A 22,478-nucleotide genomic window follows, 5' to 3' on the forward strand; every position below is an offset into this window, starting at 1 on the left:
CCGTCTTTGATAGCTAATATAATAGAGGTTTATAATTTAGAAAGAAGTTTTATGGATCACTTGGAAAACCCAACAATATACCGTTGGTAGGACACTTATGTAGTTAAGGTAACCAATACAGTGATAGAAGATCTAGTTCTTCGTCTTTGGTTGAATTCGTAAAGGAACATATAACAAACTTTTGATTATCTAGGATTTCCTCTTTTGTAAGTGTCGTGAGGTTTATGTGAAGTTTCTAAGAGAATTGTCAAAAGGTAATTCTTTTATCAAGCAATTAATGTAATGAGTTTTACACACAAAAACGATGTTGTTAATGGCTTTATCTGCGAGTACAAAAACATATTTTTCATTCAGGTAGGATAAGTGTTTTGCAATATTTGGGTCTGTAAAGATTGAAGTTGCATGGGCATTGATAGACCCATTCAGTTTCATATTTCTGATTTGTATCAACGACCTAACTGCCTTAATCCATTCGGAAAGAGTGTCTACGTCTTCTTTCGCGTACTTAACCCATTGTCTGACCTAATCCTCGACTGAATCCATCAAATCTAAAGTTGTATTTTCAATTGATGGATTAAGGCTCACGATGTTTCGGACCTTTCGATAACACATTTCGTAGAGATGTATTATTAACAAGGTTGGGGTCACCGGTATTAATGTGAGCAGACGCATTATATGTCAATTAAACTAGCATAGGTGCACTCAGGGGTTTAGAATTGAAGTCGTCGATATTAGGATTCTGTAAAACGTGTTTGTAATTGAAAATTTTAGTTACAAAAGGTTTGGTATAGGTATAATAAATGATTGGTACAGACTGGTCTTTGCAATACGGAGGTATTTTCGATTGAACTAATTAATTTATTATGAAGGATATTGCCTAAGTTGACGCCATCAAGACCTTTGTTGGTATGAGAAAGATTAAGGAAAGATCTATTCTCATGTTTTTATCTTTTCCAATGTGGACTGGCTTTAAAAGTCTTAAACTTGCAATTTAAGATAACAATGCCATTCGATTTAGACGAAAATCAAGGGATATGGAATATTTATTAATAATCAAAATTAGAACAAGCGTTGGTTCACCTCATGGAGTTTAATTTAAAATTAAAACATAAAATAGAGCATAAAATAAAACAAATAAAGAGCAGACAAACAGCGCTTTATTGTTTCTATTCATCGCAAAACTACATTGAGACCTTGTTTACATAGCATATAGACATTGTACTAGTTTCAACACTGCATATATTGCTATCTTTTTACAGTACATTACCAGGTGTACGGAAAAAAGATTGGACTGAAAACAACGGACTTGCTATGAACTAATCATGTATTCCCGGATTATTTTTTTTTAACTTTATCGACAACAAACAACCTTAAATGTAAAATCATTAAGTTGTACAGTAGACATGGCAGTGTGCAAAACTTTTTTCTCAGATTACCAGTTAACACAGAAAAAAATATATAGAGACCAAAAAAATAGCTAACACCTGGATGATACCTGCTTTCCAGGCCCGTTTGTAAAAATTGACGTTTTTAATGTTCCAGACGGGTTAAATCTGTAAGTTCCAAACTCTTTTCTTTTGAAAATTTTCCCATGAAACAATAAAAACACAAGAGGATTCACGAGGCTATTCAATGGCGCCAAGACGTACAGAAGTTGATAAGTAGCTCCTAATTTAATCCATTTCCACATCATCAATGATGTACCAACGCAAACCGGGGTCCAACAAACAATGTATGCTGTAAAAGTAAAGGAAAATGCATGTGTTTTGAATGAGGAAAGTAAAAGACTTAATAGATGGAATTAAATTGAAGAACTTGTTATTAACGTTAATACATAAATGTCAAAGGTCAACTACGAATTTATAATTTCAATCACTTCCAATATCTTTCTAATAGTGTTTTGAAAGAGTTTTGTTAACAGCTTTCATAATTGTTAATTATTAAAACAACATTTAAGATTGATATTTGTGTCTTACCGTTTTTCTGAAATTTTTCCGAAATATTTCTATCCATATTTTTCTTAAAAATTGTATATGTCTAGCATGGTTTTGTGACATAAGATTTCAATGTTTAGGGATTCGCGATTGTCCAGTCGTTTTGCAAAATTGCCTCACAGCTTTGTTTAGTTTGGTATATATATTTTGTTCTGACAAAATCTTTGTTGATACAGTAATATACAGAAACAATCAAACAAACGCTTAACGAATTGTGTTTCCTTATTTTTCGGATACTTCATCAGAGGTATACCCTATATAAAATCTCTTTGTGGAGTAATTGATATTCCTTCTGCCTTTTATCTTGATGTGTAACTTATTGATAGTTGATTGACATTTTAAAATTGGTCCACTACTTTTTACACTTATGAAGTATATATACATACCAGTTACGATGATCAGAAGTAATTTAATGGTCCGTATTCTTGCCTGAGCAATGAAAGGTTTCCTTGTACCTTTTTTTTGACCATCGTTTTTACGTGATGAATCTACAAAGAGCATTTCAAATTCAATTGTAAACAATAAGTTTAGACACTTTTTGGAAGTTTAAATTTTTCGAAAAACTAAGGATTTTCTTATTCCAGGCATATATTTCCTTAGCCGTATTTGGCACAACTTTTTGGAATTTTGGATCCTCAATGCTGTTCAACTTTGTAATTTTTTGGCTTTATAAATAGTTTGATATTAGCGTCACTGATGAGTCTTATGTAGAGGAAACGCGCGTCTGGCGTACCAAATTATAATCCTGGTACCTTTGATACCTATTTGGAGTAAAACGAATTCAAAACAAATTAGTCATTTTCCTATTTTTTAAAGGAATTGATCACTCATGCTTTAATTGAAGTTAAAGAACATCGATCGCGTGTGTTGTAATTCATAACAAAATAAGTATATTTTTTTTTATTATTTTCTTATGAATCGACCATTCATCTTTTGTGAAAAATGCTTTACTTGATTAAATGTTTGATTGTGATGCTACCTTTACCAAAAGGACAGAATCATACAATTGAGTGTAAAAACAAAAATAAATCGATTTAACGGGAAGACAGCAATTTTGTAATGATTGATTAAGGGCATACGATACAGTTTTGATCCTGTATTTACAAGTTCATGAAAATTTGCATATAGGTTATTTTTTACCTGATTAAATCAAATATGTAATAAAAAATATACCTTTATACGCTACTTTTTGAGTAAAATGAGGTCGACATTTTGCATATTTGCTCAAAATTAAGATTTGTGGCCGTAATTTCTATTTCGAAAAAAAGACATAACTTGTTTGATGCGAACTTCCTAAATAAAAGTAAATAATAACTGTTGCTGACAAAAAAAATATGTAAAATGCTGAAATATTTAAAAGAAAAAATGACAAAGATCTCTGATCGACCTTGGGGTATGGGTTTTGCTAATCGTTAAATGCAGTACGACGATCTGGGATTACTAACATCTACGTTATTTTATCTTATTTCAAATCATATGTCGCCTCCTTTTGTTACATTGCAAGTCAATAAATGATTATATCATGTATATGGTAATTCAATTTATGGGAGTCATGCATATTTTACGTTTTCTTTTAGTATTTTTCGGTAACATTTTTACTGTTATATTATTTTTGTCAAACCTAAGGTTGTTTTGATAGGTGTAAACCCTCATACTCTTTTGTCTACTGTTTCACATTGTTTCTCAAAGATAATACTCACTAGTGCTTCTTTTAGTACTTTCATTCAAAAGTTCATTTCGCTCGCGACGACAAATTGTCACAATAATACATGTATAGCACACTCCAATGATCACGACAGGCAGAATCAGAATGAGGCTGATATCAAACATAAGCATAACCTAGAAACAAACCAAAAAAAAATATCGTGATTTATCTTCAAAATTTATATACAAGAAATGTATAGTTGCTGTGTATAATGTGTAGAAGTTTCATATGTCAGTACATGTCATTTTATAACATGAATTAATTTGGCAAAATGACACTGTACATGTACATCGCAATAATTGGATAGTACAACATACCGTATAGCGGGTTATTTTCGCGGGTGTAAAATTTCGCGATTTTCATTGAACAAGGTATACGAAATATTTTGGCGGTTATTATTTTAACGAATTAAAAACTTTTATTAATACCTTTGTATGTACACCTTTAATTTGGCGGAATTTATTTTGGCGATTTAGTTCTGTCCGCGAAAATAAGCGAAAATTTGCACCCCGCGAAAATAACCCGATATACGGTAACGAAATAACCCTGCTTCAATATATCGGAAATTTATAACTTGAAGTTTAAAATGAATCCATAATAGTTGTTAATTTCTATATCACTGTGTCACTGGAAAAGAGTCTTCGTATTGGCTATCATATCACATCTTCTCTTTTGTCATATTTAAAGTCAGAAAAAGAAGTGTTTTATTTCATTGAATTAAAAATGTTAAATGTTTGTGATTTGATAATACGTATATTTACTTTTTAAGATTTGAAGGCAAACAACATAGTTTGTGTGTTTAATCCAGTCAGGATTCTGTAATTCACTGAGTGCCGTTGGTTGCTGCCTTTCATATTTGTTTTGTTTAATTTATGAACACACATTATCCGTGGGTTTTCTCATTACAATTGTTTTACAATTAGTCATATGGAGGTCTTTTAAATCATATATAAAGTTTGTGTTTTGCTCATTGTTGAAAGTCGTACAAATGTCTTTCTTCCTAAAAATCTACGATAAATGTATTTGGTCGATAGCTTTATCTTGTAGAATAATACCACATTAATTGAATTTGAAATACGCATGTAGAAATTTTACCTTTTTTTCAAAATCATGTACACATTTTCCATTGTTGAATCTTACACACACCATATATGGTATAGAAAGTAATATTGCTAGAATCCATGTTGTCATTATTAATGATACTCTGTATTTTACACCTCTGCCAGATGAAGATATAGGTCTTAGAATAACATACACACGGTCTAGTGTCAGGGTAACAATAGCAAACGTAGATACGTAAAGCGGAAACATTTTCACTCCATACAATATATAACATGCGTATCTTGTCCAACCGATATGAAATCTAAATACGATAAGCTCGGGTAAAACATAAATAATACCAACACAGAAATCTGAAACAGGAAAAAATCAATTGCTTTAAGAAATAACCACAAAGCAATATCATATTATCATCATTTGTCTATCATTAATGGTCATTATGGCTACAACTTTTAAATGCACTTTGAAATAGAGCTTTCAAAAACTTGGTATTTATCATGCTGTTGCTTTTACATATACAACACGGTTGCGTATGGTCATTGAAGACCTGTTAGTGACCTTCTGCTGTTGTTTTTTCTATGGTCGAGTTGTTGTCTCTTTGATACATTCCCCATTTCAATTCTCAATTTTATTGATAAAGTCCGTACGCTTACCATAACTGTTACATATCAACGGTACTTGTTGTGGTATGTCCGTACGGTGACCATAAGTGTTGCATATAAGCGGTACTTGTTGTGGTATGTCCATACGGTGACCATAAGTACTGCATAGCAACGGTACTTGATGTAGTATGTCCGAACGATGACCAAAAGTGTTGCATATCCAAGGTACTTGTTGTGGTATGTCAGAACGGTGACCATAAGTGTTGCATACTGAAGGTAATTTGTGTGGTTAAGTAAGTGCAATTATCATTTACAAATATACCACAGATGAATTCTATTCTTAACTGGTTAAATTTACTTTAAAAACAAATATACTCACGTAAATCTTTGTCATATTTAAATTTGATTGTATGTACTCAAAAGAGGAAATATCAAGAACAGATTTGTACCAACTGTTTTCATATCATTAATGTTAATCTGTGATTTCACTTGTTTGTCTTATACGTGGAAACCTCAAATTATCATAATTAAACAGCAGAAACATTGAAGTTAACGAATCTATAAGCGATCAATCATAAATAATTGATTAAAAATAAAATCCCGAGTAAAGATTGAATGAGACAAATTTTGATCAACGAGACATTATACGGAAAAGGACGTTATCATGTAAACAACAAATGATTAATGTATAAAACAAATACACTCACGTTTTAATTGATTCCCTGGCGGTATAAAGTTCTCATAAAAGTATTTAAATGTTTAATTGCATTCAGCTGTTTCCTGGAAGCTGATAGCTGGGGGGGGGGGGGGGGGGGGGTCATAATGATTTACTTTCTAGATAAATACAGGACTTAAGTTTTACTTCAAAAACAAACAAAGACATTTTTTCATGCGTCCGTTTAAAGTTGCAGTTCAGTGCTTTTGTTGTTCCATTGTTTTCCTATAATTGATGTGTTGCTGTGAGTTTTAGTTAGTAACTTGTAATTGTGTTATGTCTTTTGCACATAGGTATAGTAATGTTGCCACTATTTGCTAGATAAACATAATTCAATTGGTTTTTTTCCATTGTTTTTGATTTGAACGTTCCTGGTGAAGATTATTCAGGAAAGGCAAATTAATAAATTTTTCATATTTTATACTGGTCCGAGACCACAATTTTCGTCCCTTGACAAATATAGTCCCTAGTGTTGACAGTCGGTCACTTGCCATTAATTTTTATACTCCTTCCAAATTTATTTCTCCATGTTTAATGCCTCAAATTGTAAGTAGGGGGGTAAAATTACACTGCCAAAAAATTGGGTCCAGAATTTAACAGGAAAGTAGTGATTTGGTCTAGCTGAAAAAGGTAAAAAAATAGCACTTCGGAAGCTGTCATAAGATTTTAAGACACCCTAAACACAAAATTGTCCATATTTTGAGTTAGAGCAGATGAAGATTTTTAAAATTTTGATTTAATTTGTCCCATAAAAAGTACAACACACTGTTAAAATTTCATTGAGTAAGCGCAGGTGGGATTTTTAAAATTTTCATTTATGTTGCAAAAGAAATGCACTACGAAATAATTTTGGTCTCGGACCTACTGACATATCCTAGATATATTACCTGCTGCAGCTAAGTTTTGTACAAAGAAAGCCATTCTACTGTTATGTTTCTTGCGAAAAAGTAATATCAGTATAGTTGAGTTTAACACCAAAATTCCTACCAGGATTCCAACTGCCATCCATTTAGTTACTTCATTCATTGTCTGGATAGAAGACTAAATTAACCAAATAAATATTTATTGATACATAATTTGATTTTGGATATAACGTGTCTTCTGATTGGCTGATATCGTTTTGTTTATTAGCTCAAAGGCATAATTTTGTTATGTGACCGTGACGTCATCAACGTTTTTTTCATGATTCACTGTTTAAAATGGAATTTAGAATTTAATCATAAGAAATGACTGTAATATTTTTTCTGCCTATTCGAAAGCACGAAAAACATGTGGTGCACACTTTAAAAATATTGCAACGCGTGATATGTAGTGTTAACCACATTTTTTATGTGTTTTCTTAATAGACAGAAAACATATTCCAGTCACTCCTTAAATTAAAAAAAAATGGAAGATATTTCAAGATAGAAACAAGGGTTTCTTTCTTACTAGATAGTTTGTATCAATTTAATATGCTTTAATATTCTTGAGCATGTTGAAGCTGACAGTCCGATCTTTTTGTTGGTTTACGATTCAATTTAGAATAGATACTTAATAAGATAAGTACCAAGGTTTGATAATTATTACTTTGAAAATACTGATATTGCCTGATTCACACAAAAACTATTAAGCATGTTAAAGAATGTGTAACTTAGTTGACCACATGATTTCTCATCAACCAGACAATTTGTTTATCTTTTCTGATACGACTAAAGTATGTAAAGGGTTAATAATTCATGAAAAGTTTTAAACAAGATAATTGAAGAAAATGTTTTTGGATAACATGTCCATTTATAAATTGTTCATTTGTAGTTCTACATGTATTACTATAAATAGTCAATAATTATAAACTTGCGGTGTTCAATGGATAAACCATATTGGTGACCTTTAGTTAAATTATAAGTTAGATGTATCTCTGATATAGTATATTCACATTGACAAACACAACACAGTATCCTATTTCCTATTTTATTTTACTATATCTTGATTACAGGAAAGTCAATACTTACAGAAGGAGTGTTTATCTTCTCTCTGGATCCATTCCTTAAATCTAAGTCAAAGCTACTGTTAACACTCGCGTTGGAATACATAGCAGCCATTGTGGATAGAGAATCATTCGATTTTTGGTAGGTGGTTTCCATTTACTGTTCGAATATCAATAATATTAACATTTAAAGACAGAATGCATTCAAACTACCTTTCTGTTCTAAAAATGAGATTTAATTATTATATGGATTTTTACTTGCAAAACCTAAAATAAAAATAACATATTTTAAATCTTCGAACCATACAGTATTGTGTTTTTTTTATTGTCGAAGGTCGTTCGGTTGCCTATGATTGCTCTTACAAACTTCATTAGAACTTTGATGGTTTATTGTATCATTGACAGCCCTACCACATCTCCCTATTGTATACCATTTATGATTAAATACAGGTTGACATAGATAAATACATGTTCCCTTATATACACATGGAAAAAAGCCCAGTGCAAACATGTCATGAAATAAACAATGCCATTCATCAGAAATGGTAACTGCTACCTTAGCAACAAATTAGTCGATTTATGATAGGTTGTTTTACGGGGAAACTACAAGCTTGTTAAAGATAAACGAAATGTTGACCTAGAGAAATGAGTCTTACTAATCTGTTTACTGTCGTTTAACAAGCTTAGTTTGTTAAATCTGCTTGTTGAAAGCTGAAGCTATATAATAGGGAATGGAATAGGGAATATGTCAAGGAGACTACAGCCCTACCAAAGAGCAGATATCAGACAAAGTCAACCAATGTGTTTAGTCGTCATATTTTTCATAATAAAAAAGATGTGGTATAATTGCCAATGAGACAACTATCCACAAAAAAACAAAATGACACAGATATTAACAACTTTAGTTCACCGTACGGCCTTCAACAATGAGCAAAGCCCATACCGCATAGTCAGTTGTAAAAGGCCCTGATAAGACAATGTAAAACAATTTTAACGAGAAAACTAACGGCCTTATGTATGTAAAATTTTTTACGAAAAACAAATATGTAACACATACACATACGACAACCACTGAATTACAGGCTCCTGACTGGGACAAACATCAATAATGTGGCGGGATTAAACATGTTAGCGGGATCTCAACCCTCCGCCTAACCTGGGACAGTGGTATAACAATACAACGTAAGAACGAACTATAAAAATCAGTAAAACAATGCTTAACTCATCTGATGGACAAAAATAGTTATTTTTCAGCTGTTTCCCTTATGTTGGACATAAATTGACTTTGAAATCGAGGAGCTAGTGGAAATACACATTAATTGATTTGTTCGTTATGGTTTTTTTTTAATAGTTCAAAAATTTGATAAGCAGACTACTTTTGAATAAATTTATCTTTAAATACAAATTGTTTTAAACGCTTATATATATATATCACTTCAATTTGTCATGCTTCGCATTAACCTAAACCAAATGTCTAGATTAAAACCATTCAATAATCCTTAAATGGAAACAAACAATGTCTAAATAGTGTCATCCCAGCGTAAACTTATTCATTTAAGCGCAGGTGCAAAATGTATGTTGGTCTTTTGTTTGTTCATGGCATTCGACTTTTGAATTTTGATGCGCGTTTGGTATCTTTTGCTCCTTTTTTTAACAGAGCAAAGATTGTTTTTGTTATACGCAAGGTGAGTTTGATATAATTTTTTTCATTGGTGAAATAATCACTTCTGAAGAAAAAAAAGGCGACTTTCACGTTAAAACACGTCTTTTTGCAGATAGTGAGACAGTGTTTTCCAACATAGATATTTCCATGATATACTTTAAAATTCTTTTAATATTTGAAAATATTCACATTTTTAACTGGTAACAGGTTACCTTTACTCAAACTGAAACTGACATTATAACTTATAAATAGGATTGTCCTTACTTAATCTGGTTTGTGTTTTTTAATTGGTATCATAACCGATGGGAAATTTGTTAAGTAGAATAGACACAAACATGTAACTTGAATATGTGAACTTTTCAAATTGTAACAAGTATTTGCCGACTCAGGTTCAACCACGTACATGCTCACGATCCTATATATGACAGAATTCAAACGATTCGCATTGTCTGAACTTATTATAATAAAATAATGACAAAACCGTAATACAAGTCATCAAAAATATGAAATTCAGCTCAAACAACTAACCTTATCTGTTTTATATAAGAAATAAACTCCCTTACATAATCAAATTAAAACGAGATTTATCTATAAGCCCTATTTGTCAACAATTTACATGCCAGGTGCTTTTTCTTTATTTCAAATTATAATTATATAGTATACGTTGAAATTTGGTTGACACGATGCCGAATATTGACCAAAACAAAATAAGAAAAAGTTTATTAAAGATAATAAAAAATTGAAAAAGGCGAGTAATAAACCAGTAAACAAAAAAAAATATACAAAAGGTTTTAATATAGAAAGGAAATAGTAAGATGGATTGAACAAGAATGAATAGATAAAAAAGGATAAACCAATGAAGATCCCCTTACTTCCATTTATGAATATATACAAACGATATAAATTTTAAATTTAAGATGAATATTGCAACAATTTGCATGATTTGATCTGACAATGCAATGATGTGTAGACACATTAACTTTGAGAGTCGGTCAATACTTACATAAAACATTTTATGTTCATATAAAAACTTATGCATTGGTATTGTATGATATGACACTTTTAATATTATCTTCTCTCATAAGGATTTATTAGTATATACTATCATATTTGTTAAGTGTTTTATTTTCATGTAAATACGATTACTTTTCTAGTTTGAATTGTTTTGTATTTGCAATTTCTGAACCATTTTTAAAAGCTTACTAAGTGGAATGAATTTATTTAAGAAGAGGGACGAAAGATACCAAAGGGACTTTCAATCTCATTAATCTAAAACAAACTGACAACGCTATGGCTAAAAATAAAAATGACAAACAGACAAACAATAGTACACATGACACAACATAGAAGGAACACTAAAGAATAAACAACACGAACCCCACCAAAAAAACTAGGGGTGATCTCAGGTGCTCCGAAAGGGTAAGTAAATCCTGCTCCACATGTGACATACGTCGTTTTGCTTACGTTATAAACAATCCGGTAAATAGTCTAATTAGAAGACTGTACGATGACCTATATATGTTAACGTCTACTCTAGCTTGTCTCTGATTGGACAGTTTTATCATTGCGCGGGTATGTTAAGGCATTTTTTTTAGGGGCAAATAACTCTTGTGATGCTCATGAATATTAATGAGTAACGTTGCGTCTCCATAGTGACGACGCTGTCCGCTTCATTTCTCTGGTCGTCAATCGCTCTTGTATTTTGATCTTTTTATTGATAAACTATGTAGAATTAGAAAAATAATTATAATTTGTTGAAAATAAAAATTATATGTCACATTATTTTACAAGCCATAACTTGTATTGTATGAAAATCCTACTTGTCGATCTCGCAACGGAGGCGTGGCTTGATTTCCTTATTTGGAAAACCGATTCAACAGGAAGCTTGAAATCCACATGTTTTGAAAGGACGGGAATGTTTTGTTGCAAGAGGCGAATAATGGCCCATGTACCCAAGGATTTCAGCTTACAAGCCAAATTGTACGCCATAACTTGACTATGAGTAAGTATTCTGTCGTCTTTTTGCTGTTTTCTGTAGCCGACTGTCTTCATTTTGACAAAAATCTACCATGAAGTTGAAATTCTTCCCCTTTTTTCCATCTGTTTTAGAAATTATCCCTGAACCAAGGAATTGCATAGTAAACTATGCATGAACTGTCCTAATTGCAAGTCATTTTATATGGTCCACAGTGTTTATGTGCAATTTAGGTGAAGTTTTAGTCTTTTAGAATACCTATGAGCTGTCCAGGAAATTTGTTATGCTATCACTTGTTCAAGTTGTTGGTGTAAAAAAAACTTAAGCCCTCCCCCCTAAATCCACCTCTGTTTGTCCTGTAGGCTGTACCCAAGTGTAAATCTTATATATACAATATATACCCTTATTTTATTCTGTATGCTTCTTTGTACATATATACATGTTTTAGTTCTTTAATATGTATATGAATAAAAGGAGATGTAGGGTGTACATTCATTTGACATTGTACATTTTTTGTGTACAATATCATACATGTATACCAAAAGACAGCTCCAGAAGTTCTTTATGTTCAACATTTTGTACTACCAGAATAAGGTTCATTCTGTTGCTATACTGGTCAGTCTTTATGAAATAAGTAACATGCATAAAGGCCACACCAATTTTATTCCTTGTTTGACCAACCAACCCGCCCGCAACTATTTGTTTCAAAACAGGATTTTTTTTATTTATTTTTTTATCACCCTTACTCTGTTACTGCATTTGGAAATGCAATCATGTCCATTTCCCGCATCATTTTTTGTAAATATTATAAAAAGATATAAACACTTGTTTTTAAATCACTGTCTTGCCTGTATTTATTGTTTAAAACCATTGTGTATAAGCACGCGACCACACTGTATAAATATCTTGTGCAATTTTTTTAATTAATAATTAAACCTATTTATCCCAAGTGAGAGTACTCCGATATAAATATATAACAGAAAAAAATGCCTGAACACTTGTTTCCTTCCCCTTACTTACAAAATATGTTCGTTGTCAGAATTGCAAATATATTGTATGCCGGCAGAACAAAACAACCCAATACCCATACTCGCTGCATGTGTATGTACCTGTCAGGATTGATTTGGGGGCTTGTCGTTCAGTAGTTTATTGTATGGTTCATAGCCTGTTATTTCTCAGTTTGTATATATATATTAGATTGTTTGTTTTCCCGTTTAAATTGTGTACACTAGTTATGTTGGGGTCCCTTATGCCCTTATACCTTGCTTTTAAGTCTTGGTCATAGCCCTAGCCTGTGTAAAAGGCCGATAAATGAATTTGTTATTATCAGGTTGGGAAGAACCCTTCCTCAAGTAAGGGGTTATTTTACTGTTATAGAAAAGAAAAATAAAATAAAGCAAGGATTTGTATAGTGCTACTATAAAAATCCTTGGAAAAGCTAAGAATGTTTTACTTAGAACAAGGAAAACTACATCATATTTGAAACAACTTTTCTAAAAGAGGGGTCCACACTTTCTGAATAATATAAAAGTAAATGATATGTGTGATTAATTAAAGTCGAGAAGTATAACAAAACTTATAGGCATGTTTTGACCATTTAATACCAGATAGCTATATAGAGGGAGGGTAGGAGGGGTCCTGATCCCAAAATCCTGGGCTTAAAAACACGAAATCCTGAGGTCCTGAATTTTTTCAAAAAATAAATCCTGACATCCCAAAATGCAACAAAAAGAATTCCCGGATCCTGAAAGGGTCAATCCTGAAATCTCGAGCTTAAAACCACCGATCCCGGAGTCCTGATAAAGGACCTATCCCCCTCTATATAGTTCAGAAAATATAAGGCGTTTTCTACTAAAAAGTGTTTTTTTTTTACAAAAAATTAATATATAATAACTTATACATTGTTACATGTATATGACCCCTCATAAAAGGGATATTCTATAACATTGTGGGGTGGTTCCCAACCTGATTATGACTTTGATGGAGATTTGTCTCTTTGGCGCACATATACCACATATATTATTCAATTATTCCTTGGTGTACAGGGAAAAACACGTCCTAAATTAAAAAAATGTCAGGGTACAAACTTATGATCAATCAAGCTTTAATATCATGAATATTGTCAAAATCTAATATGTTACATTTATGCTTCACCTAAAACAATTGCAACACTGGGTTGCTACATGTGTATATATGGTGTTTAATGCTTATTTGGTATAGGCTGGGAAGTTAGAACATTCACTGTTCTGAAATGTACCTGTATAATAATTTAAAAAAATAAGGCAGCAACCATTTGATTTTCGGGGGGGGGGGGGGGGGGGGGGGGGCTATGGTTTTTTTGGGAAAAAAAGTTTGTTTCCAGTTTTTGGAGAAAAAAATAATTTGTTTTTGATTTTGAGAAAAAAAAATTGTTTGTTCCACCCTCAGCTGCCACTATCATGACTATATATAATGCTAATATTGAAATAAAAAAAATTGTCCAGTAAAAAAAACATAGCCCCCCCCCCCCCCCAGAAAATCAAATGGTTGCTGCCTAAGACATAAAATGGATTTGTCGTTTCAGACTCTTATATATGCATTCTGGCTAATATGTTCAAAAGCGTTCACCAAAAAGTTGTGATTGGCTTCACACGTACTAAATATTTGAATTCCATTCAATGATGTGGCGTTATTTTCATTTTGGTGTACGAACAATGAGATGACCATTTACCAATATAGTCCTATATATCATGTATATGGATTCGGGAAAAGGCTAATTACCTACCTGAACCTTTTTGTTTCAAATTGGAGGCTGGAAACATGCATATATAAATTTAAATTCCTTTTGGTTTGACTTAGATTAAATTATCTAATATGAAAAAGAATATGTGGTATGAATGCAAAAATGATAACTCTCCAGAAGAGAACAAAATGACACACAAATTAACAACTATAAGTCACGGTAGGGGCCTTCAACAATGAGCAAAGACCATACCGCATAGTCAGCTATAAAAAAACACCGAAATTACAATGTAAAACAATTCAACATGTTCAAACGAGACAGGCACATATATTTACATACACACTTAATGTAGCGTGGAGTTATTTTTATTTTTGCGAAAACTTGTTATTTTGATAGTTAGTGAGTATTTTACAAAATGTTAGGTGGATATTGTTAAGTTTTTAACACATCTCTTTTCACAGAAGCTTTGCATGTACGTTTGGATTACAATATAATCATTGATACTGTTATACTGCTCACTGGATGTTTTTTTTTTTTATATACAATTGTCAATTGTTACTTTTTGTATTACAGGTTCAAGATGAAAATGATGAGAACAAAAGTGCAAAAGATACGTACATTGCAATACGTGACTGCAGGATGTATGAACAGAAAACATGGACAACAATGTGTTCACGGCAACATAACTTCTTGAAATTGAATAAAGATAACTTCCAACCAGAAGTTCCACAGTGTGATCATGGTGTTGTCAAACAGCATGTTAAAAATGATTAAAACAATATAGTAAGACTCAGCTTAAAGGTGAAAGGAGGACCAAGTTTTTGACACCCACTTTTTCTTGCCTGTTTTTTCTGGACAGAAAGAAAACCCTCCATTTAAATAGAATGCAGAAAGTGACTGTTAAATTGTCAAATTAACGGGACCTACAGAATGACAGATGGAAACATGTGTAGAGAAAAAACCTCATGTAATCTATAAAGTAATTCAACATCTTGTAGCAGCCTCGTAGAGATCGTTCCACAGCAGTAAAGAATGGTCAAAGATGACCAGTTCTAATTTCAACATGAACACAGACATGTCAGACAGAGATTAATCTAAACAATTACAATTTGATTAAAAAGAATTTGTGCACATATACATGTACGTTGTACAATGTTGTACCTGTATAGTGGAAAAATTACATGTGCAATTTATGACGGACAGAAGACCAACAAAACAGGGCTAAATGTTATAGATAACTGTAAATTTACATTACATGTATGTTCATAAGAACAAACAGCAGTATCAACATTTGAACAGTAACATCATCCATTAATTTTTTGTCAAGCATGTGTATCAAACCATTAATTTGATTAAATATTTCTATTTATGCACTGTTCTTACATGACATTTCATGAGCAATTGAGCCAGTTTGATTTCAGATTTTTATGAAAGTTCTTGGATGTTTCATCATGTTCATCACAACTATTTATAGGTTACTGTACAGCTTTCAATAATGAGTAAAACCCTTTATCATTTGCATTTATACACACAATTACATTTGTACATGAGTTATGCTACCTTAATACTCAAATTAACAAATAATGACAGACAGCAACTAAAAAAGGACAATGTAAGCTTACGCATGTTGAGAAACTGGCACATTAAATGTGACATAGTAAATATAAAAAGAAGATGTGGTATGATTGCCAATGAGACAATAGTCATGTGATAGTAAACATGTTTTTGAGAGTTTTTCTGTGAAATTAACATATATCATGTATATCAGATTAAGAAAGGGCATATCATCTACATGTATGGGTACATACAAAACTAAGAAAATGTTGTTTCATTGCTAATGAGACAACTCTCCCTAGCACGGGCAAGCAACTAAATGATGTAAAAATAAAAAAACTAAAGGTCAGTGTTAGGCCTACAACTACGAGCAAATTTTATACAACATAGTCATTTAGCTGAAATGCTCGTCTTGAAAATTGTACTGCCTTTAACAATTGAGGATGTTGCAGTACAAAATTCAACCTTGAGAAATCCTTAGAAAATTATGTAAATAATGACAAATGAAACATGCAGTGGTGAATACAGGTTCAAAGTTTGAGATGCAGGTTGTTCAATAGAAGGTGGTACCATGTACATTCACAAGCTAAATTTAGGATTTTTATACATTGTATTCTTGCAATAAACATTGTATTTAAAAGAATCTACTATAAGGTAAAGAGTGTCGGTCAACATGAATGACGTGTAGATATCAATGAATACCAGCAATTGACGAAGTTCAAACTCAGTCATGTCTGTAGACAATGCAGAAAAAATAAAACAAAATTATATAAATTAATAGCTCAATCAAACTTGATTGATGTTAAACACACAAAACATGCACAAGGACTCATAAAGAAATATTTAAAGAAGTTAAACATATATAAAGCAACAATCTGGTACATGTACTAAACATGAATCCCAGTAAAAGTTTTACATGAAGTATGCTCCATTTTTCTGTATTTGGACAGAAAACATACTTTCAGTCGTTGTAAATCATACAGATACATGTACATGTAATCATAAAATATTGCCATTTCCATTATCAAAATAAGACACAGATGAGACTTCTATCATTGTCTTTGCTTATTTATTTTTCTTCCGTAAAGTCCTATACCACATATTGCCTATTGTAAACCACTCAAACACTACATGTACAGTACTAAAAATTCAGAAATAATTGAATGCGAATAATGTGACTAGGTAAATATCGCAATAATAAGAACTTGCATTCTTAAACATTTGTAACTGAATCATGCTGATGATGCACATTTATGAGGAATTATTAGAAATCTCAATAAATAGATATTTTTTAGTGAAATTGAGAATGGAATTGGGGGAATATGCATGTCAATGAGACAACCCAACCAAAGAGCAGATAACAGCTAAGGCATCCATTCTTGAATAATTGCAATAATAAATGATCATATACTGGAAATAGTGTATTAGATGCATGCAAAACTTTCAGTACTATATAGTATTTACAGTTTTTTTAAAAATTGCTGGGTGATTTTACATGTTTTATAAACTGATTTTATTTTAAGTTTATCCAAATTTTTTAAAGATGGGCGCGGGTCAACAAGAAATATGTAACAGTGGGGATCCAGAAATTTTCATAAATTTTCTAAGAGGGGGCCAGCACCAGTCACGCTTCATTAATTCCATATATAAGCAACCATTTTTTTTTCCAAAAAGGGGGGATCGGGGCCCCCCTCTAAATCCGCCTATGTGTATGCAATACATGGTCACACAAAGACTTTAATGCTGTCACAGAATAGAAATTCCTTCATAATATAAGTTCCAAATGGAAAAAATATTCTGGAATATTATTTCCACAGGTATAAATATTACAGTAGATGTTCCTAACGGAATAAACAGTATAGAATATTTGTTCCATCAGGTACAGGTATTATAACATTGTTTATAATAAAGTTTCCACCGGAACTTCTGTTAGGTGGAACAAATATATGTTGACAGGCTAAATATGGCTTGGACAAAAAAAATTCAATTGAGAAACTTAACAGCCTAATATATAAAAAAAACAGATATGTCGACAGACATGAACCAAATTAAAGCAAGCCACTGTCCCTTTAAAACTGTAAAACACCAACACAAAATATTTGTTTTGGTCACAAAATGAAATGTGATGTTTGATATATGTACACAAAATGCATGATGGATGAAATGTAATTGCATGACAGTACTGACTGGGACATCAATTTTGGAAATGAATATCCTTGCCTAGTAAGTTGGAACCCTGCCCTCCTTTACTCTGGGTTGGGACCCCCCCTTTTTTTTAAATGGCTGGATCCGCCCCTGACATATATATATAGAGAACTCAGACAACCAACATATACACTATAAGACAACTTTTTAAATTTCAAGCCACCAAATTTACATAGTGATTGGTATTACAAATTATTTATGAAGGTGGAACTGCACATATTTTGTCAGTCTCTTTTTCCGGGAAAAATCGACATTCTACATACAGTTGAAACCTGAAGAAGTGCGTCAAACACGCACAACTTGTTTTACTATCGTCGGTTACTACAAAGGTCAAATGATTTCAACGGATATTGTCAATAAGATCAATTTATGTTGAGGTTTAATAATGTAAATACTCCAGCATCGTCAACTGTAACAACAGAGTTGCGGTTCTTTGATGATTGTTCGGGTCGTCAGTGCGCTTGAATGACATAGACAATTTATCGAAACCATAGAAACGAAATCTAAATTCACAAAAAAACGGGTTACCAGAGACGATATTTCTCAAAAAAATCAAGTGAAATAGAAAGCTATAGTTATAACCTAATAGAAAAGTGCTGCGCACTTAATGAATATGAAACTGTAATCAAATTAAGAACGAAACTGTGTACAAATTTAACGTTATATGCTGCCGGGTAAACTAAAAATATTTTTTTAATTTAATATGTTCACTTCTGGAAAATCGCGCAGCACTTTTAAGCAACGGGAAAGCACAGGGATTCGTTTAAAAAAAAGTTTGTTGATTTTTATTCAGTGTAGTAACCCGCTTTTTGCCAATTTGATTAAGGCATTTTACCCCTGTGGAAGTCACGTGACCTAGGCGATCATGACCAAAATTTCGGTTTACTGAATCCTTACTACATGAAAATATAAATTCAACAACTAAGATTTATGAATTGTTGTCAAAACAATTTTATTCTTGAAATATCATATTTTGCCCCTATTTACGTTAAAGTGCCTTAACCTACCTGTGTGGCATTCATACACCATCATCTTATTTTAATATTAAATATTAACTGAGGGTTAAGTGTTCACAAACAAGTTATTTGTTAATGTCTGTGGCATTTTTATCTTTTGTGGATAGTTGTCTCATTGGCAATTCTACCACATTTTCTGTTTTAATTTAACACCGCTACATGTTTTATGTGCAAGTCACAAAAAAGAGCCTATTATTAAGTGGTGGTTATTGTTGTTTATATATCAGCTAGTTTTGCCTAGTTTGAATGGTTTTGAATTTTTCGACTGGAGACTTTTGAAAGCTGACTTGACTTTTATGGGTGCAATACAGATAGTTACATACACGTATGTTTTTATGGATAGATGTCTCATTACCAATCACACCACGTACCTCTCCTTAGTTTAATATTGGTCACCTGCAGAGATGTTTATTATAGTTGGATTACGCTGCGGAGGCCTGAAAATTAAGTGTCGGTATTACAACTAGTGGTCGATACATGAACTGTTGGCCTGTTTTTTCATAAGGTTATCCACATTTGGTACTCTCACGAAGACAATTGTTAGCCCATTATCCCTGATATCGTTCAGAATATATTACTATGTCATATTTCTTATAAAAATACTGTTTGATTCAAATCATAGTCAATTAAGTTACCTGAACCCCAACATAGAAGATTGATCTTTTAAATCTGATACTCATAACTTATTTTTTTAAATATGATACATTATTAGACCATACTATCATCCATTAGTCTGCGTACTACATGTATCTTCTATCACATGTTCAAGCATATTTCCTATAAGTAGTTATTTTTTTTTATGTAATTAGAAGGAGGACCAAAAGAAGTGTATTATTTTGTTGACGTTCATCAGAAACGCAAAGAACCAAACATTGGAGTAAAAGAAATTAAAAAGAGTCAGCGATTCATTTACATATTTTAAAAACCTTACCTTTTTATATCACGGTTGTACTTCCACAGTATTCCAGATAATTACTAATTTTTCCAGTACAAGACCTTCTAGTTAAATGTTGACAAATATGTTGAGATGAAATTGAAAAACAGAGTCAAGTGCGTGTACAGACATAATTGTGTTATAACGCAAGTCATACAGCATGTAACAATATGTAATTGTTTTAAATTCAGATCTAAAATTAAGATTATATAATGTTTAAGTGTGTGTGCTTGACAATTTCATAAATTGTTTCTGTTTGGCGCTTTAAAGGGGGATACCCAAAGACGAACCAAAATTGTAAGTAAATAAAAAAAAAACTTGAAGAGCTTACATATGTACTTAGGTCAGGTTTTGGAATTTCTGTCAAATGTTCGGACTCCTTAGTATTTTCGCATACAAAACAATGTAAAACATTTTGCCCCATAACACCCATTTTTTTCCATATAAGACTTAATAGCTCATGAAAGGTCATTTATCAAGATTTTAGATGATTCTTGATTTTCTTTCATTTGTTTGGAGACTTAATAATACCAATGCAAATATAAGGTAATATATAAGCTTATCTTTATCCATAATTGATGCTCAACCAGCTTAAAGTATCACTTTTAATTTTTTTAATTTCTTATTTTTTACCTAACCTTACCTAATTACATCCTTAAGACATTTAAATTTGAAAATAAAAATCTCCATATGTAATTTTCCGAAAATATGTTTTTTTTTAAATGAAAGGTTCACATCTTCAACAAGACTTATTTCAATGTACCAACCCCGGAATAGATTATCAAGACATGTCATGAGTACAAATATTAAACAGAGAGACAAATACATGGAAGTAGCAATCATTTGAAATCAGACAAAATTCAAATGAAGTTATGGTATGATTGCCAATGAGACAACTATCCAAAAAATACCAAAATGACACAGATATTAACAACTATAGGTCATCGTACGGCGTCCAACAATGAGCAAAGCCCATTCCGCATAGTCACCTATAAATGGCCTCGATAAGACAATGTAAATCAATTCAAACGAGAAAAATAACGGCATTATTTATATAAAAAAGACAATGTTACAGTAGTTATCAAAGGTACCAGGATTATAATTTAGTACGCGATCATGATATTTATTCACGCCAAACGATTTATAAACTTTTCCTAACTGTCAATGTAAAAGACTTCATCATGACAAATCTGCATGTGCTAGATAAAAAAAGTTCACAAAACTGAGGATAATGGCTACAATAGTTCGCACCAGCAAAGTGGATAGGGATTAATTTAAGATTCAAAACTTGTTTTCCAATCCACTATAAATAAATATGTTTAAACTGAATACAATAGTTGAACTCCCACTAACCTTTTAACTTTATAATATGTTGAATTGGCCTATTTGAAGTCATCAGCCTTAATTTCATCACATTAGGTCATGTCGGGAATTTTTATATTTGACGTTGCTATATGGGTTTTAATTAATTTTGTAGGTAACTTGGTATTGCTTAAAAAACGTCATTAGAACTCTCGTATCAAATTGTTTTATAAAAATTATACCACATATCCAATTGTATATAATACCGTATAATACTGTAATTTTTGATACCGGGCATATTTATTTATTATTTTATACTTCAAAATCATATGCATTTATAATGTAGCACAACACAGAGACAACTGTGCTCTTTTTATTATCATTTTCTAAAATATAAATAGGTTAAAATTAATTGCGCAAAATTTGTATAATACTTACATTGTAATGTTACAGGATGTTACACATAATGTGTATGATAAATGTATCTACCTTGTAAAGAGGAAAGATTTATACAATATATACTTAGCAAATCAAATATCGCTCCACATCTCATCAGGTATACTAGTTTCACAATATCGTGTGTTTGCAAATAAAGTGTAGCAACCGAATTTATCTTAATAATAACCTAGCAGTCGCATAATGCAGAACTTACAGAAAAGATTCCTTTTAATCATGCGACTGAAGATTTACCATATTGCATTTCGCGACTCATTGTATTGAGTTCTCCAAGCTCTTCAACTTCATATTGTAGTTTTTCAATTCGTGCGTCACAGATGATTCTTGTGTACACAAAACGCGTGTCTGGCGTACCCAATTTGTATCCTGGTATCTAAGATGAGTTTATTAACAACCACTGAATATATACCACTGCTTGTGAAGTATTACCAGCTCAGCAGGCATAATCTCTAATTTGACCTATATTATCATGAAATGTTCATCCTTTTATATAAGCACTTGTCTATTAAACATCACAAATCAAAAAGTTTGTGTTAAACCTTAAAAATTGAAATAAAAAAATCTCAATTTACCAATCTTTTTGTTCATGACTTTCTTACAACCGTTTTTTGTC

At 31.9% G+C, this 22,478-nt stretch overlaps 1 protein-coding gene across 3 annotated transcripts; it reads right to left on the bottom strand.

Annotated features, from left to right (window-relative positions):
• Window positions 1-1,135: 1,135 nt before the first annotated feature.
• On the bottom strand, window positions 1,136-21,897 carry LOC134700125 (mesotocin receptor-like). Of its 3 annotated transcripts, none has more exons than XM_063561495.1 (7): window positions 21,848-21,897; window positions 8,064-8,198; window positions 6,963-7,116; window positions 4,795-5,111; window positions 3,695-3,833; window positions 2,381-2,482; window positions 1,136-1,737 (listed from the first exon to the last, which is right to left on the bottom strand). In XM_063561495.1, the coding sequence occupies exons 2-7, from the start codon at window positions 8,193-8,195 to the stop codon at window positions 1,478-1,480; spliced, it is 1,104 nt and encodes a 367-aa protein (XP_063417565.1). In that variant the 5' UTR covers window positions 8,196-8,198; window positions 21,848-21,897; the 3' UTR covers window positions 1,136-1,477. The 3 variants fall into 3 exon arrangements, with proteins under 3 accessions (XP_063417565.1, XP_063417566.1, XP_063417564.1); XM_063561496.1 differs by lacking the exon at window positions 21,848-21,897 and adding an exon at window positions 20,105-20,218 and having other exon boundaries at window positions 6,963-7,104; XM_063561494.1 differs by lacking the exon at window positions 21,848-21,897 and adding an exon at window positions 20,105-20,218.
• Between the last annotated feature and the right edge of the window lie 581 nt (window positions 21,898-22,478).

Source organism: Mytilus trossulus, unplaced genomic scaffold (assembly GCF_036588685.1).
Source record: "Mytilus trossulus isolate FHL-02 unplaced genomic scaffold, PNRI_Mtr1.1.1.hap1 h1tg000122l__unscaffolded, whole genome shotgun sequence".
NCBI lineage: Eukaryota > Metazoa > Mollusca > Bivalvia > Mytilida > Mytilidae > Mytilus > Mytilus trossulus.